At 34.8% G+C, this 18,311-nt stretch overlaps 1 protein-coding gene across 1 annotated transcript; it reads left to right on the top strand.

Moving 5' to 3' along the window:
- The first annotated feature begins 330 nt into the window (after window positions 1-330).
- Window positions 331-5,596, top strand: LOC149793737 (microfibril-associated glycoprotein 4-like). The gene is made up of 2 exons (XM_089967726.1): window positions 331-1,138; window positions 5,303-5,596. The coding sequence occupies exons 1-2, from the start codon at window positions 354-356 to the stop codon at window positions 5,307-5,309; spliced, it is 792 nt and encodes a 263-aa protein (XP_089823852.1). The 5' UTR covers window positions 331-353; the 3' UTR covers window positions 5,310-5,596.
- Window positions 5,597-18,311: the final 12,715 nt, after the last annotated feature.

Genomic DNA, 18,311 nt, shown 5'->3' on the forward strand with positions numbered 1-18,311 from the left:
GTATGCCAGAACTTAATTTCCTATTTGAGTATCACTATATTCATAGTGAGGTTAATTTGTGCAACTCACTGTGTTAGTTGGGCTGCAATTCGCCTCATTGGAGAAAAAATACTTTCTCGTCTAGAAAAATAGTTATCTTTTATGCTGACAAAGTCTATTCGGATGAATCTATAGTGGATTGTTTACATCCGTCTTATCATTCTTACCCAATGAAATCAATGCGTCGAACTGGATAATTATTATTCAAGCAACACCCCCTTTTTATGTATTCCCACTTATGTTTCTTATAAATATGGACAGCCCTCTTAAACATTTCCACATCCAGCTATACGCTAGAAAATCCTTAACTGAAAATGTTTTGTTCAGTGTTCTTTACCATGACAATGGTTCGCTTGTTCTTCGCTTTCCTGGCGTTCTCTAAATTGCTTACAAGCGGACATCCTCAAATTAATTGTGGAAACGTCACTTCATCTACATGCCAAAATGTCTGTTTTGGAAAACCAATTGACTGCCAGGTCATTTACCAAATGGGTTTTACAAAGACTGGAGGCTACATTATTTATCCCAAAGGACATCCTAATGGTATCTACGTTCGATGTGACATGCGTACAGCCGGTGGAAGATGGACTGTCATTCAGAGAAGAATCAGCGGAGATGTTGATTTCTTTCGTGAGTGGATTGATTATAAAGAGGGTTTTGGTGATCCAAATGGAAACATGTGGCTCGGAAATGACAATATACATGACCTCACGGCTCAGGCCGATTACCAGCTGCATATAAACTTGGCTGTTTCAAATACAAATACCAGCTTTGCCATGTATGATACTTTCTCGGTTGGAGACGAAAGTAGTGGATATCGTCTCATCGTAAAAGGCTACAGTGGAACAGCAGGCGACTCTTTCTCTTATCATTCTGATATGAAATTCACCACCAAGGATTGGGACAAGGACAAAGACAATTCGTCAAATTGTGCCAGTAAATACAAAGGCGGTTGGTGGTACAATGCTTGCCATTATTCAAACTTAAATGGAATCTACGGATCCACCAATTATGGAGAAGGAATAAATTGGCATGCATATGCCGGATATCACACATCCATGATAAATGCAGACATGAAAATAAGGAGAAAAGTTTCACAGTAAGAATGATACAAAATTATTAAGATGTCTTAGGAATAAAACATATTTGTACAAATAGGGTACTGCAAAATGAAGTAGGTCCATCTTGATTCGTGTTAATTGCAACTTCCGCATTACACCGCTTTAGTTATTTCAATATTTCTTCTTCATAAAGGGAAGCAGTTATGATCAATTTATAGAACCTTTTAATTTTGCTGTCCCTATTGCATTTGAAACGGATGCAGTTGTAATTCATGTGTTTGTCTGAATGGAGATAGTTTAAAATTAATATGTATATTTTACTGAAAGTATGATACTACATTTTTATTTTCTTTGTTTTGTTTTTTTATTATTATTCCCAAATTTTAATTTCACTATTTTGATGCTAATTGCAATAAACAGAACATGCGTTACATATACGATTGCAAATAACATCCTAGTTCCCTCCCCTCCCATACCGACCTAACGGATTGATCAAATGTTATAGAAACGTTTTGCATATTTATATATATATTTCAATTATTATCGCAAGTTGACACTCTTTCTGAATGGCAATGAAATTCCCTGTTCTATTAATGGATTTACACATGCATGAAAACGTACAATCGTGAGTCCACGATCCGAATAAGAATAATATCTGCACATATATATATTTCAACAAGCACCTTCCTTAGCATCTCAGTTAACAATATTGTTATGTATTGCAAAATGTGGCAAAATATTACATTTTAAGGAATGATAAAATATAATATTCATCCATATGTTCAGTGCTGCATAAAACATAGTTTCGTACAAGCAATGAAACATGAGCAGCTTAGGTTCTTTTGTTGGGGAATGGTTGCTGTTTTTAGACTCCTGAGAGTTTGTAAAGGAAAATAAAGAAGACTTAGGAGACAATTGTTTTCTTAGAGTCGAACCTTTCCGTTCAGATCCCGTGACCTTAATTGTGACGTCACGGAAAGTTACTATATTAGGTAAAATCAGACCCATATGACTCTTTGGCATACTCGAGTGCATTGCTAACTAGGAAAATCCACGAAGAATATGTAATACAATATACAAAAAATTCCATTTTCATCATTTATGAAAGAAGACAAATAAAATAAAAAAGGTACACAAAATCTGAAAGTATCAAATCCAGAAATAACGTTAAGTACCGGAAAATTTACAACGATACTAAAATGCAGTCCAGTATACAACATTGATCGCCTTTCTCAGTTAATCAAGAAGTTCAAAGTTATTAGTTTCACACAAGAAAAAAATAAGTTATTATACCTTGCGCAGATTCCGTATTTAAATCTCCGAAATTTCTAAAGTGTCATGAACTTCAATATCATTGGGTTGGCGCTTTCACAGTTGCTATATAATAATATTAATAATAATAATAATAATAATAATAATAATAATAATGAGGACTTTGAATAGCGCATAATCTTTAGAAGCTCTAAGCGCTTTACAACTTTAGACAACACCTATAAGATAAAAACATATAATAATATTATTACAAAAACAAACAACATGAAATTAGAAAAACATTAAAAAATAAAAAACATGTTGAGAATATTTCAGGTAGGAAACATTATTAGGTCTTTAAGTTTGTTCTTGCAGTCGAAATAAGTGAGTTTTGAGATCCCTCTTGAATCTGATCACTGTGTCTTTGTGTCTAAGTTCAGTTGGCAATTCATTCCACGTTGCTGGGCGCTGTTATGCAAACGAACGCTGGCCATATGACTTTGTTTCATAGTGGGAATAATGAGTATACGATTGTCAGAAGAGGAGCGTAAGTATCTTGCTGGTATGTACACATTGGTGAGGTCAGATAGGTATGTTGGACTAGAGTCCGACAGTGAAACGTGGCAGAGAGAACAAATTTTGTGTTTGATTCTGGATCGAATGGATAGCCAGTGTAGGGTACAGAGCAGCGGGGAGGTGTGCTCTGATCGTGATACTCTTAATATGATTCGAGCAGCTGTGTTTTGAACTTTTTGAAGTTTCTGGAGTAGATATTGAGATGAACCAGACAAAACTGACTGACAATAGTCCAGTCTTGGAAGTAGTAATGAATACACAAGTGTTTTAGTGGCATCAACTGAAAGATATTTGCGAATTGAGATGCTGCGTCTCAGCTCAAGACATGCAGCCTTGCATATGTTCATGACATGTTCGTGCAATGTGAGGGTACTGTCCAGAGTGACACCTAGGTTTCGTACTGATTGTGTGAATTTAATGTTGGCGTTGCTGATATTTATTGTTTGAGGTAAAGGATGTGAATGAGAAAGTCTTTGTTTTGTGATCAGAATGGCATCAGTTTTATCCTCATTCATCTGCAGCTTGTTACATGTCATCCATGATTTCACATCAGAAATGCACCTCTCTACAGCTTGGTTGGTAGCATCAACTTCAGTTGGGTGGCTAGATTTGTATATGTGGGTGTGATCAGCGTACAATTGGTGAGACACTGAATGATGATCTATGACACTTGAGAGCGACTGAGTGTACAGAATGAAGAGAACAGGTCCAATAACAGCCTGTTGGCCAAGTAGGACTTGAACCACAGTAAGGCTATATTATGAATGCCAAATACATGCTGGAGACGGTGGAGACGGTGAAGTAATATATCATGGTTATTGTGCCAAATGCTGCTGACAAATCAAGGAGGGTGAGGACTGTAATCATTCCTCTATCCAACACAGAGAAAATGTCATTAACTACTTTTACAAGAGTAGTTTCAGTATTGTGGCAAGGGCGACTCATGGGGTCGATTAAAATGAAGATCGGGTATCTCTCAGATTACGAATGATTATAATTTGTCTGAAAGGAACATTTGACCCCGCCACAGAAATGCTGCATTTTAGTTTGAAGGTCTTGAAAGACACTTAAAAGCATTAATACTTTAGCTCCCTGCAGGACCCCGTCGGTAAATCCCTCAACGTTTAAAGATCGTCTGCTAAATTTTATCCACATCAAAATTCTTCATTGTGTACAAAATTGAAGCAGGTATCATTTGAATGGGGAAAGAGTATTATCTCTTTTAGACGTCTTTCATATGCTTAGCACTTACATGAACAGCCTCGAATAACAATATTCTGCCTATTACTCACTCGAACGTGGTAATATATTGCTGGTTAAATATATACAGCAGTGCCCATGCGATTGTTTGACAATCAAACTAAGTTAGGAGATTAGAAACTTTTAAAATCCCACAAGACAATCTTTTTCTTTATTCTAATGGTCCTGGGGTTATTACAAAAAATAATTTAGCTCGAAGACTTGGTAGCCGTTGATTTGATTGCTACTGAGTTAGTGTTGTCTTTATATCTGACACATTCCTATTACAGGAACTAATTACGAACTTAAAGCTACTTTTTCTAATGATTGATTTCAAAATTATTAATGAATATCCGACTTCGTTTCTTGTTTGAACTTTGATCAAAAACTCGTTAGAAAGCGAAAATACTCAAAGGCTCCCGAATGCCTATCCCTACATAAATATCGTGATAAAATACAGTGTGTACATCAAACAGTGGATATAGTCAGAAATTACAAGAGCATGGTTGTGTAGCTCAGTTATTCAGAATTTACTATCAGCGCATGTGAAATTTTGGAAACCTTCTTCGTTGTGGTCTAATAGTTCAGTGCCAGTTCAGTTCAGCGCCTTGTTCAGTGAGCAATATCACAAGTATAAGGGACATACGATTATTTTTGTGTGGATGGGATGAGTGTGTCAAAATAACAGAAAAAGCTAAGGCCATCTCGGGCAAGAATATTTTAAGTCAGGGTAGGTAATATTGTTAAATGAAATTTGCACTGGGACGTGTGTGAAACACTATGTCAGCAATGGAGCAATTGGACAGTGGTTATTATGAGGTCCTAGAGAAAAACATTCCTTTATGTAAAATATATTCTGAGGCGAGTGAGTCAATTTAATATGAATCTTGTTTATTCTTTTCATATTTAAAGTACTGCCAATTTCAAGTTAGGTCCAAATACTAACGAAAAATAGGTCCGTTTGAGCTCAATGAATTGACGTCAGCACTAGTAGAATCGGAGACAGTGTTGGTGATTTCTACAGTCACTTGCACTGGGCAGGTGCCTGAATAAAACAAAATATTTTCTTTGAGCCTTATTATAAGCTAGAATTGAAATACACTTAGTCTTAACTATCATCATTCTTTTTCTTTTAGATGCTAACTGTTCATCATGAATTTACTTCAAAGAGAACACAGACCCGGCCTAAGATCCGACGAAACGTCTTGATCTACGTTGCTCAGAATTGTATTAGTTTACGTAAATGTTATCTCCAACATAAAACGTCAGCAAGTCTTATTTCCTACTGCATGTAGATGTGTACGCATAGCTCAAAAATGAGAAAGTAATGATTTCGACAGCCCTGTAAAATATATATGTGTACGTGTGGATGTGTTAGTGTCACTACTGAGAATAAAGCGTTGGTCTCCACAAGTAGTTTCATAATGAATATGTTTTTGTTCAAAGAAGTTTAAAGGTGAAAACTAAATCAAGCTGAGATACACGACTGTAACACATTTTGATTTCTTTCTCATATCCTGATATTTTGTTAATATTTTGAGGATATATTTGGACTGATATCACCTTCTGAAAACGAACGAAACTGCGTAGGTCACCATTCTTGAAATGAACATAGGGCAGGCACATTTAGTACAATGGTAAATGATAGCTTATCGAACGAAAAACAAAACACAAGTCAGTATTTGTTTTAAATTCTGCTGAGTATTATTCAATTGATTCGTTTGATTTTGAAAATAGTACGAATTTAATTTCTTATTGACAGCTTTTTATGCAATGACATCTTTGTAGTCTGAAGGCAACACTGTTTATTTTTCATCGCTTTAGGGCATGTTATAGATAGACCTAGTAAATGTCGAGGTCTATTTTTTAAAATTTAAATAGTAAGAACTGGCATAGACCATTTATGGAACAACTCTGTGCAAAGCCAACAAACAACAACTAGATCAACAACAAGACAACACTAGCACGCTTCCACGAGGATTCAGCCAATTTCTTTGCTAATTCAAAGACATGATAGGCACAAAACCACGTTCCATACAGACAGATAAAATGGCTGTCATTTTCATTTGATTTTGCGTAAAGAAAAGGACATTACGAGTCCACGTTCCATACAGTGCATCAATATCCCACCACAAGCCACCTCCCAAACAAGAAAATGCTGGTCTACTTTCTTTACTACTTTGTGAAAAACAAAGAATACTACCACCAAGGAAGAGAACAGATCACTTAACCTATTGCCGTTTATTTCAGTGCAAAACAAAACAAAAAATGTCACCATGTCCAATATCTCACTACGTGACTACTTTACTTGCTACTGTATTAATGAACTTCCTGACATTATTACTTCAGCAATTTACTTATTACTAATTAAATGAGAACAACATGAAAGACATCAAGGCATGATTGAAACAAGTTGACAGTACATTACTAATGTAAGAATTATTGAACAGAATAATAACGGAGAAAGACCAAAATCACAGAGCTGTAGAAACATATTTACAAGAACAGAGAAAAGATTTTTATATGCTAAAGAAGTGTTTAACAAACATCCAGCTTTCTATATACTGCTAATTATATCATTTGATCGACTTGACAAAGAGACAGATGATTCGCTTAACGTTCATTGATATATACAACCATGGTATTAAGGATAAAGAGAGAGAAATATTATTGGAGAGCGACAAGAAGAAAATAATATAAAAAAATAAAAATAGAAATTTAAAAATGGAAAAATGATCAGGAAAGTTGTGCCTCTATTAATATGAACTTGCAAAGAAGAACCAAAGATCGAAGAAGGTGAATGATTACAATAATGAATGGCCTGGATAAACAACATCGTAACAAGCCCTACCTCTTGCACAGTTTTCAGGCAGAGGAATGATCTTGCCATTTAATTCATGGATAGGTCTATAGAAACAACACTCAGACTATCCATTCATTTTCAGATTCCAGTGATTTAATCAAAACGAAACAAAATGTTGTATTCAAAGAATTTACAACGCATTACAAGCCACAATCTAAACCACATGCAAACGATTATGAAGAAATTGGTATCTTAATATTGATGTTTTGCATGGTAGTATTTGGGAAAAAGATAACATAACGATAGAATGAGAAAACATTTAAATGATTTCGAACAAAGTTCACAATGGATTTAGGTGGAATCAATACGCAGTTGGATGAAAATATGTATGCATTAAGTGTTAGGCTTCATGCAATTAAAGCCGAAAGAAAGGAAATACAGATATTCAGACCGAATCAAACACGGAAAATGGGCATCAAGAATATTCCGTTTAACGTAAAATGGTGAATTGAAAAATCGATCAATAAAAACAAACAAGAGAGTTCTGCAAAATGAAACTAATACCAGTGTTATATTGTTTTACAATTTTCGCATTTGTTCCTGGTCATGACTATCCTGATTTTCAAAATATTATCCGATTTACTTAAATGTACACTTGTATTTAGTAGACAAGAAAATGTATTTCAAGTTATAAATGGGTTTTTTGGTACTATAACAAAACAATACAAAACAAAGAAATATATAAATTAATTAACTACAATTCACTGATCTAACTATAATTTCACGTTTTGCTGAATACAAGTGTTACGTTCAATAGATGAAGGATAGTTTTCATTAAAACCAAAGAACTTTTACAACTTTTATCAAGTTCAGTATTGACCATGTAAAAGTACAAGTGTTCATACTCATAGTTAGTGTTTCTAGATGTATCTTAGATATGCTTTCTAGCTGAAGTACAATTAATGTGAAACAAAATAATAGTATAAATTTTGTTTGACTCAGACGTAAATTATCAAACATTTCTCATTCTTACCACTTTTAGTCAGTACCTTTTAAATATTCTCTGTCTTTCTGTCTGTCTGTATGTCTCTCTCTCTACCTCTCTCTAGGCTATGTTCCTTCTGTCTGTCTTTCTTCCGTCTTGCTAGCTTGATTTCTTTCTGGCTGTATGTCCCTTGTTTTGCCCTATTTCCAAGGACCCGATGACATTAGTTTGTTAATTTGGATGGGATCTGTGTTCGTGAGGTGAGATTACTGCAATATTTAGATGTATATATCAAATGCATAGTAAAATAGATCTTTATGGACCATAATTTGTTAAGATAAAAATCTCCCCGTTTTGATGGTAAAAGTCATATGTACCCATTTTGTATGTTTTACAAGAGTGTGTGTGTATGTGTGTGACAGAAGAGTCAGGTAGAAGATGTTTATCTCGTTTCACAATGCCCATTTTCATCAGATCTTCAAAACAGATTCCAATAACTTTCTTGGAAAAAAAATACCCTTGTTTTATCCACGTTTATGCGGTAAAAATTCATACAGTTTTGCTGTCGGTATGCACACTTTGCTTCAGAAATACTCACCGGAAATGGCATCAAGAAGAGCTAACAGGATTGAAATCATTTATGTAAACACAGGCAAATATGTATGAAATATTTTATTTTTAACAGAGAGCGCAATATCGATATACATGTATGTAAATGGCTAGTCCAACGTTCAGAACACATTTCGCCAAATTAGAACGGAATATTATACACGGTTTAAGATATTCTAGTCGTTCATCTATTATTGTATATTTAACTTTTATTTAATTCTGAGCCATTCAAATTTGGACAAGAAATACAGAGGAAAAAATCAACATTGATTTTAATTTATTCGAATGTGGCTAGAAGCATAATAACGAATAGTCTATATCGTAAAAATATATAATACCATCCTCTCCTCCAATCATCCACGTTAAAGTTAAATCCAACAAGACAAGCTTGAGCCAATAGGAAATGAAAATAAGATTTGTAAGAACTTGTACATGACACCAGCAAAGATGCTGAAAATACAATTGTTCATACTCTTATTTAGTATTTATCGATGTATCTTAAATGTGCATGCTAGCTGAAGTACAAATAATGTGAAACAAAACAATAATATAAATTTCGTTTGACTCAAAGGTAAATTATTGAACACTTCTCATTCTTTCCTGGTTTAGTCAGTACATTTTTATATTCTCTCTCTCTCCCTCTCTCTCTCTCTCTCTCTCTCTCTGTCTGTCTCTCTCTCTCTCTCTCTCTCTCTCTCAACATTGACCTCTCTCTGCCTTTCTTCCTTCTTGTTTGCTTGATTACTTTCTGCCTCTAAGTTCCTTGTTTTGCCCTATCTCTAAGGACCCGATGACAACAGTCATTAGTTTCTTAATAGCGATGGGATATGTGTTTATGAGGTGAGATTACTGCAATATTTAGATGTATATATCAAATGCGCAGCCCATTATTTCTTAAAATAAGAACGTCCCCGTTTTCATGGTCACAATCATATGTCCCCATTTTGTAGGTTTTACAGGAACGTGTGCGTGTGTGTTTGACAGAAGAGTCAGGTAGAATATGCTTGTCATCTTTCACAATGCCCATCTTATTCAGATCTTGAAAACAGATTCACACCGATGACTTTCATAGAAAGACATCCTCTTACTAAGAAACCTTGTATTCTTTAACGTTTAATAATCTACTCGTAATATATCCACTTGTATCATATGTCTTGTTCGCATCCTTTAGAAAATTTTAAATGGACGCATAATTCTCTAATTCTTATTGTTATTAACAACATAGTTCTTTCACCTATATGTGATATGACAGCAATTCAATGTTATTTCCATATCATCTTGCCAGGTATTTCTGATATGGGTTCTTCACGCGTTTGCTTTTTTCATTTCACTGTTACAATTCGATTGCTGGAACATTATTATGCAATTGTTGAAATATATGCTTATATTCTTCATTTCCAAACAACTCTAATGATGATCATTCACATAGATAGTATCTGCAGCAGTAGATAGATAAGGAAAACATTAGCAGCAGTTATTTTTGTCATGGACAATTTGTTTCATATTCTAGTAAATGGATGGCAACATGACTAAATTATCCTTTTAAAGTTTGCAATGCCTCAACTACAATACATGGCAAGAATGTTGTACAGGAGATAAAATCTATGAAAGATTTCACCACCAGGAAATATAGACATTATCCATGCACTTTTAGTTTTGATTATATTACTACCCCAACGTTGTTCAAATGACATGTCCAAATAACGTAGAAAAGAACGAGGCGACATTATATGTCCAAACCTAGCCATAATCCTCCTTTTCCTTTATTTATTATATAAAACTAAAAGTGATTTGGTATGCGACTTAATATTATACCGCTAACATAATTTTCATACAAAGTATTCTAGGAAGGCCAAGAGATAGTACCAACAACTCTGCAGGTTTCGTTTCTAGAAAAATATAAAATTATTAATTATAGTGCATATAATTTATCGACTTTTCACCTAGAGTGTTTCGTTATCTCATAATCAATGGCATGATGACAAGGCCGATTCAGATGAATTTGTAATGAATTGTTCATTCGGTCTTAGCATCGCGTCGACATGGATAATTAGTATTTAAATCCCACCCCTTTTTGTTTATTGCCACTTATGCATCCTAAAAACATGGACACACCTGTTAAACATTTCCATATCCAGCTATACACTAGAACAATTTACTTAATGATAATGTTTTGTTCAATGGTCTTTACGTATTTTTCATTTCCTTTATGCTTGATTTTATTTTTTCAGCAGCAAGATTAAATAACTTGAAAATAAAGTAATTTTTATTTTGAAATGCGAAATGGTTACTTATTGATTCTTCTCAAGTAATTGCTCATGACGCTGTATGCTGCATTTAAGAGGAAGAAACGTTAATACATCTAGTATTTATATCACACGCTGACTTAAGATGTCATCTTTCTATGTCACGTCTTCCATATTGTGTGCATAGGTTTATTTTACGCAATAAATTTTAAGGCACTGAGTTTTGTACAATATCTGTTGAGGATGTAAGTATTGAAAGGTTTAAGTTGTCAATATTAAAACTGACTAATATTCTGAACGATCCTGCGTTACTGGTTTAATGACAATCTCTTCCATCTATAGAGTGTAGCTTGTATTTATCTCAACATATATTAGCATAAATGTATCCGAAAATTGCAGCTAATTAAATTATATATATTGCTTTTCTCAACGTTATTCACTTACACAATTATCTATTAATGCATTCATTACTTCAAATACATTATCAATTACAAGTTTACATTTAAAACATTCAGTTAATATGATTTAGACAGATACTCATGGCTACGTTCATTTTCCGTCTTGGATTCAATTTTGAATATCTCTTTTTCCTTTCTATCGGTATTAATTTCATCAAGACTAACACTTAATGCATGTCTTTCTATCCATTTCTGTCTTGAGAGTACCTGTATCTATTGTACACCTTTGTTCCAAATCATTTAAATGTTTCCTCGTTTGTTTTATTATGTTGTCTGTTTATTTAAAAACCACAATGCACAACATTGATATTAAGAGGACACTTCCCGATCTTCATAATTGTTTTGCATATGCCACCTGCAATGTGTTTTAGAATTCTTTGAACGAAAATAAAGGCTCCTACAAGAAACTTTACGTAGAAAGGCCCCAATTTCAAAAATAAAGGCTGCCACGGGACGTTATTTTTGATAAAAACCTTGATGCGTGACATAGTGTGTCATAAAAATATACCCGTGCAGGCAAATTTTGTTTCGTTAATTAAGCCCCGTATTATGGTCTCAGCCTCTCTGCTGCTGTGCAATTGTTAAAATATTTGGTCAGTAATTTTTATCATTATTAAAGTAAATTATTTTGTATATCATGAGCGTTGGAGAACCACATTCAGCCAGATTAGCACGAGAGCGATTAGCAGCATTAAGAAAATTAATTCCTGTTAGAGAATCTGTCAAAAGAAAAATACGAGCATATGAAGATGAGAAACTCGGATTTAAGGATTTTTCAGCAGAGTTATTCGAGCCAGTAACTAAAACTATCGAGCGGGTTTTACTTGGAGATGTCGAAGATCCTGATGTGAAAAAAAAGAGGTATTCTTCCTGTATTAAAGAAAATTGAAGAACAAACTACTATACGTGTGCCTGCATCTGTAGTTGAACCTCAGGCTGATATTGAGGAGGATGAAGAAGAAGGAGCTGTTGGTGGGGTTTCCGGAGCTGAAAAATTTACCGATGATGCTATTAATGAAATAAAATCATTGAAAGTAGCTGATTTAGTTAAATTTACCAGCGATAATTTTGACATAGATAAACGAAAATTTTTTATGAACGGTGAATATTATAAAAATATTTCTGCAGAAAAATGGGGAAGATGGATATTCTACGTGCATAAGGGTGTTAGCTCGGTCAAATCTGATGATCTTGAATATAATCAGTTCATTACTTTGTTAAATTTGTATGAAACACAGAAAAAAAGACAATTATTGTTACCAAAACCGTTATCAGCTTCTTTTCCTGCACAGCCCAGAAAAAAATTGCCTCATGAAATATTTACCAAAGAAAGTTTAGATAAACTTGAAAATAGAGATGAACTGATTAATATCGCTATTACTGGTTATAAAGATAGGGATAAATATCTAAGGGAAGATGCCGAAAAACTTGAACCTGGTGATTGGATTCCAGCGGTGTATTTTGCCAGCAAAAGAAAAAAAATCAATATAAAAGATCCAGAATATACAAAATTTCTTAGTGAGTTATCCAAGGCAAAAAAATGTCAACAACAACCTCAGAAAAAACCTTTTGATTTATTAGGAGATATTTTTAAAGAACAACCTGAGGAGGATGAAGAAGAATTTTACTCACTATCACATTCACCTACCCCTGGCGCTACCGGTAGCGGTTATGGTACAATTTGCCCTGACAGTGTTGTCAACGACGTGTCTCGATTAGAGGCTCTTATTGGGGGAAAACGAGCAGGAAATAACTCACGCGAAATAACCAACGAGGCTGCTGATATTTGTAAGCGATTATTTAGCGGTAAAATTATAAATATTCACGTTTACAGAAACCTCATTGATGAAATTATTGAAGGGTATAGCGATTAGTTGTTAGATAAAGATATATAAGATATGATCGTGCACAAACATCATCGTAGACCCGCTCAGATTCGTGTTGTTAATTCCCGATTGCCCGTATTTAAACTTGTTCACAGCAACGGAATTACAAGCTTCGTTACAAGAATAGCACCTAAAGTCGGACCGATTGCTAAACAATTAGCGATGAAAGCGATCGGATTCGTTCGTGATAAAGCTACTGCTGCTGTTGGTGATTTAGCTGGTAAGGCTTTTAGTGCCATTAAAGATAAAATCGCAAAATTAGTGCGTAAAAAGGCCAAATTACCTAGCACCGCTATAATGCCTAGCGTTATTAGTAAAATTATTAATGGTGCTGCAAATCAGAAATTAACTGAGTTAACAAATAAATTAGTAAACCAAGAAATTACCCAACCGGTAAATACCAGCTTTATATCAGGCAGCGGTCTTCGTTTTAGAAGATAATAATTATAATAAAATGTTTGCAAGAACATCAAACGAAGCGTTTGACATGGACGAACCGGTAAGTAAAGACACGTCGTTGCGCGATTATCAATATTATTCGTATGACGCTGTAACGCCAAATAGCCAAAATCGTGTTGAAGTTCAGGTTCATGACACGACCAGATATTTTCTTCCATCCGAGGCGTTTATTGAAGTTATTGGTGAGATTTTAAAAGCGGATAACACTAATTATGGCGAGAATGATAAGATCGGATTTGTAAATAATGGTATTATGGCGTTATTTAAGAGCGCCACATACATGGTTGATGGATGAGAAATTGAATCAATTACTAATGACGTTGATTTAGCTACGACAATTATAGGCCTGGCGAGATATTCAGATGATTTTACTAGATCAGCTGGTCCTAGCATGATGTTTGCCAAAGATAATACTGATACAGCTGATCATGTGCAATTTATTTCTGCTATACCAAGAAACGCAGCTAACAACGCTGATGCTACTAATGCAGCAGTACTTACAGATACTAACGCCAATTTTAACTTTGGTTTTGCCACGCGAAGAGTAATGTTAAAAATACCAGCAGGAGGAGGTAGCATGAGATTTTCATGCGCGATTCCGTTATCGCATATATTTGGATTTTGCAGAAATTTCAGAAAAGTAATTTTCGGAGCAAAGCACACTTTAACTCTTATTCGAAACGGTAGTGATAATGCCATCTGGCGAGCTGATGCTGTTGCTGCTGGTAAAGTTCATATAACTAAATTTACCTTGTGGATGCCAGCGCTAGTTCCATCAGCAATTGAGGAAGAAAAATTATTATCTTTCATGGATCACGGTGGTAAATCAATAATGTCATGGCTAACAACAACTACTGACGCTACCACCGTTAATATTAATGGCGATTATACTTGGCGTATTGCAGCTCAACAAGGTGTTTCAGCACCTAGACATATTTTTATTGCCTTTCAAAATAATAACAGATACGATCAAACTCACAGTCATATGATATTTGATCACGTTGGCGTTACTAATGTGTCGTTGAGAATAAACGGGCAACAACAACCATCTGAAGAAATATCGATAAATTTTGCAACTTATTCAACAGCTCGTGCATATCATCGATTGTTAAGTTATATGGGGCGAGATCAAAATATTGATACGGGATTGCAAATATCGCAGTTAGATTTTAATACTCGTTATCCGATCTATTATTTTTCGCTAGAACATCTTGATCTGATAAAACAATCTGTCGTTGATATACATTTTAAGGCAAGAATTAATACAGGTGGAGCCTTCCACAAAGTAATCGCGGTGATACTTAGCGATAGAACAATGATTTTAGAAGGAATTAGCGGCAGAATGAGGGTTGTTGATGCGCCTGTAGAAAAAAATGTGAATTTAAATTGAATTTCATAAATATAATGCCATACGATCACGTTAGTGTAACTCTGACTCCGGGTCAGATAAAAAACTTCAATCAAAAAAAGCCAGCTCGGTGAAATTAACATTAAAAACTCACAAATTCACGGTGGGCCAAATAAATTAGCGTTAACTAAAACTCAGCATAAGCGCTTTAACAAGGCCAAATCGGCAAATACTGGAGTTCACGTTAATCTTAGTCCGGGCGCTATCAAAGATATGGTTAAAGTTGGTGGATTTTTCCCATTACTAGGATTAATTCCTGGATTAGTTGCAAAAATTGCTGCTATTGCTGCTCCGTTAGCGGCGAAAGCTGCAGTGGCGGCTCCAATTATAGCAGCAAAAGCGGCAAAAGCTGCTGCGTTAGGTGCGGCTGGAGTCGCAGGTAGTAAATTAGCAGAAAAAGTATCGGGAGGACGATACGGTAAAAAAAAGGTCACGGACTGAGATTGCCAGGAACTTACTACGGCCGCGGTCTAAGATTGCCAGGAACATTCCCGTAGCAATGTCGAATTTAGACTTATTTAACGAAGTAAAAAACAAGAAAATTAAATTTTTTAGAGGTATATTTATGCGAGATCAACTACCAGCCAAACCAAACTTCACCGAGACAGGAATTATAAACCTCGATAACAGTATTGGCCCAGGGACGCATTGGGTTGCTTACGGAATTAATCCACGTGAAATTGTTCATTTTGACTCGTACGGATTAGCTCCACTGATTGAATTTATCAATTACGCAAAACAGTTAAAAACTCCGATTTGGTATTCGACGTTGCCAACACAAACTTTAACTGATCCACCAATCTGCGGCAGTGAGGTAATTAATGTTCTTGATGCGATATCAAAATCGTCGCTGCCGTATCACAAAATCGTGCTTAAATATGCGTCCGATAACTTAAATCAGTCACAAATTAATAATGGTTGACATTTATGGAAGGTCCTTAATAAGAGAGAAAATATCTGATGCTGATTTATCAAAATACGCAACAAAAGATGACCTTAATAATTTATTATCAATATCAGGAATAGATCCTGATGAGATTGTTATTTTTTCAACATCAACATGGGAAATTAAAAACTAGCAATGTCAAATTAGCTGACGTGATTCAGCGGCACGAACATCTCGCGCATGTGAATGAATTTACTGGCTTGCAAGGAACTGTTGCAGAAGCTAACAAAAAAATTACAAAATTTCAGGGTGATTTTACTAGTCATGTAACTGAATTTATTGGCTTGCAAGAAACTATTAGAAAAGCCGACGAAGAAATTAAAAAATTTCATGCAGATGATTTTGGAATAACCCAGAGAGAAATTACCAAAATTAACGAGGTTAACAAAGAATCAGATAAAAATATCAAAAATATTAATGAATCAATCGGGCGGATTAATGAATCTATCGGGAGGATTAATCAGGCAACAAACGAAGCAAAAACAAATATCGTAAATACTGCTACGAAAATTAATAATGGTATCGCCGAGGTAGATAAAAAATATCAGAAATTAAAACAAAAATAATTGATGATATCTCAAAAAATCAGAAGACATTTAATGAAATTGATACCAACGCCGCAGCTATTAAACGAATTGATAATGCTATCGCCGAGGTAAATAAAAAAATTGAACAAAATCTTGAGCAAGGTCTTAAAGATGTTCTTCAAAATTTATCATTAGCGATTGGAAAAAGATTTGATAAAATTCAGGCTGAAGTGGCAGCTATCGAAATTAAAATTCCACCTTCCATGAAATCGCATGTTAAAAATTTAACTTTTACGGCAGCATCAGGTTTAAGGACCTGGACACCAGAAAATAATAGTTTTTCTTACACGGCAATGATTACTGGCGCGTATCAACTACATTTTTTCTCCAAAATAAGATTTAAGATATCAACTGACAAATATAAATGGCGACGTGAGAGCGACAGATATTTAAGTTTTTTAAGTATTTTGCTGAACAAAGACGTTGAAGAAACATTTACACTAGAACCACCAGATCGAACGACAACAACGCCAACTGAATATTTCTGGTGTTTAGAACTTATCACCGAAATATCATCATCATTTAATCAATTGTAAAATTAATAATGACCGCATCCGAGTACAGATATAATCAAGTTTGATCGTGGCAGGACTCGCTAAAACTCACCATGGGCGTGTGCTTAGCAAAGATAAAAAAATATCAACGACGATTAGTCATCATTGATGTTGTTGTTTATTCAGTTAGTGCCGCTGTTGCTGGCGCCGGAATAATATTATCCGCGATAACGATGATGGCACCGATCGCTGTCACTATCGCAGTTTGAGCAACAACAACCGTCGCTGGTGTTCTTAATATCATCGCAAAAAAAATATCATCATGCACGAGCGAAAAATTAACTTCATATATTAATAAACTTAACGCGGTAACAATCACGTATACAAAATTATCTTCGTTGCTGTCAGAAAGTCTCAACGTTGGGGTTTTATCTGATAACGAATTTACCGAGATGGTAAAAATTTACCATGTTGAAGTTATTGATAATAATAATGTCAGAGCTGGCACAGATCGTAACAAACACGAATCTACGCAGAACAACAATGATATCAGCAAGCTCAACTAGGCCAGAATTTAGAATTAATTTTCCTATTCCGATCTTTGTTGACGAAATAGCGTTATCACAATTGCGTGTTTATCACAGCTGGCCCAATATTAGATCAAAATCATTTGGCAGCTTATTGTCAAATAATTCGTTTGTTATCGCTAATAAAAACCGCTCCGATGCTACTCCAGACTGGATTGTCATTGGATTACGAACAGGTAGTTATCAGATTGAGCAAATTAATGAAGAATTGCTGCATAAAATTACGAATATAACTGGCGATAAAGAACCTGGAGTAAAAATATCTGCACACGAACCAACATTAACCTCAATTATCGAGGTAAAATCACCATATATCGTTGATATTTATCAATCCTCAATTAGAACCGTGCTAGGTTGGCCTGAAATTGCACCAGTTTATCCACCAGCGCCACCAGAACCAAAAAAAATCTGATTTTACCACCGATATACAAGGTTATCATAAGCTACAAGATTATGAACCTATACTGCGCCGCATGGTTTATCCAAAAAATACTGAGTTTAAATTTTTATCAAGAAACAATATAAGTTGGACTTTCACCTTCTCACCCTACGCCCCTGCAACATTTACTTTAGATCGTATTGATGAATTATCAAAAAAATATAATAATAAACACAAGGAATTATTACAACAAATGCGATGTTATTTTCAGGAGTGTATCATTAATGTATCAAGCTCA

The sequence above is a fragment of the Sinohyriopsis cumingii genome, chromosome 8 (genome assembly GCF_028554795.1).
Source record: "Sinohyriopsis cumingii isolate HCF-2022 chromosome 8, ASM2855479v2, whole genome shotgun sequence".
NCBI lineage: Eukaryota > Metazoa > Mollusca > Bivalvia > Unionida > Unionidae > Sinohyriopsis > Sinohyriopsis cumingii.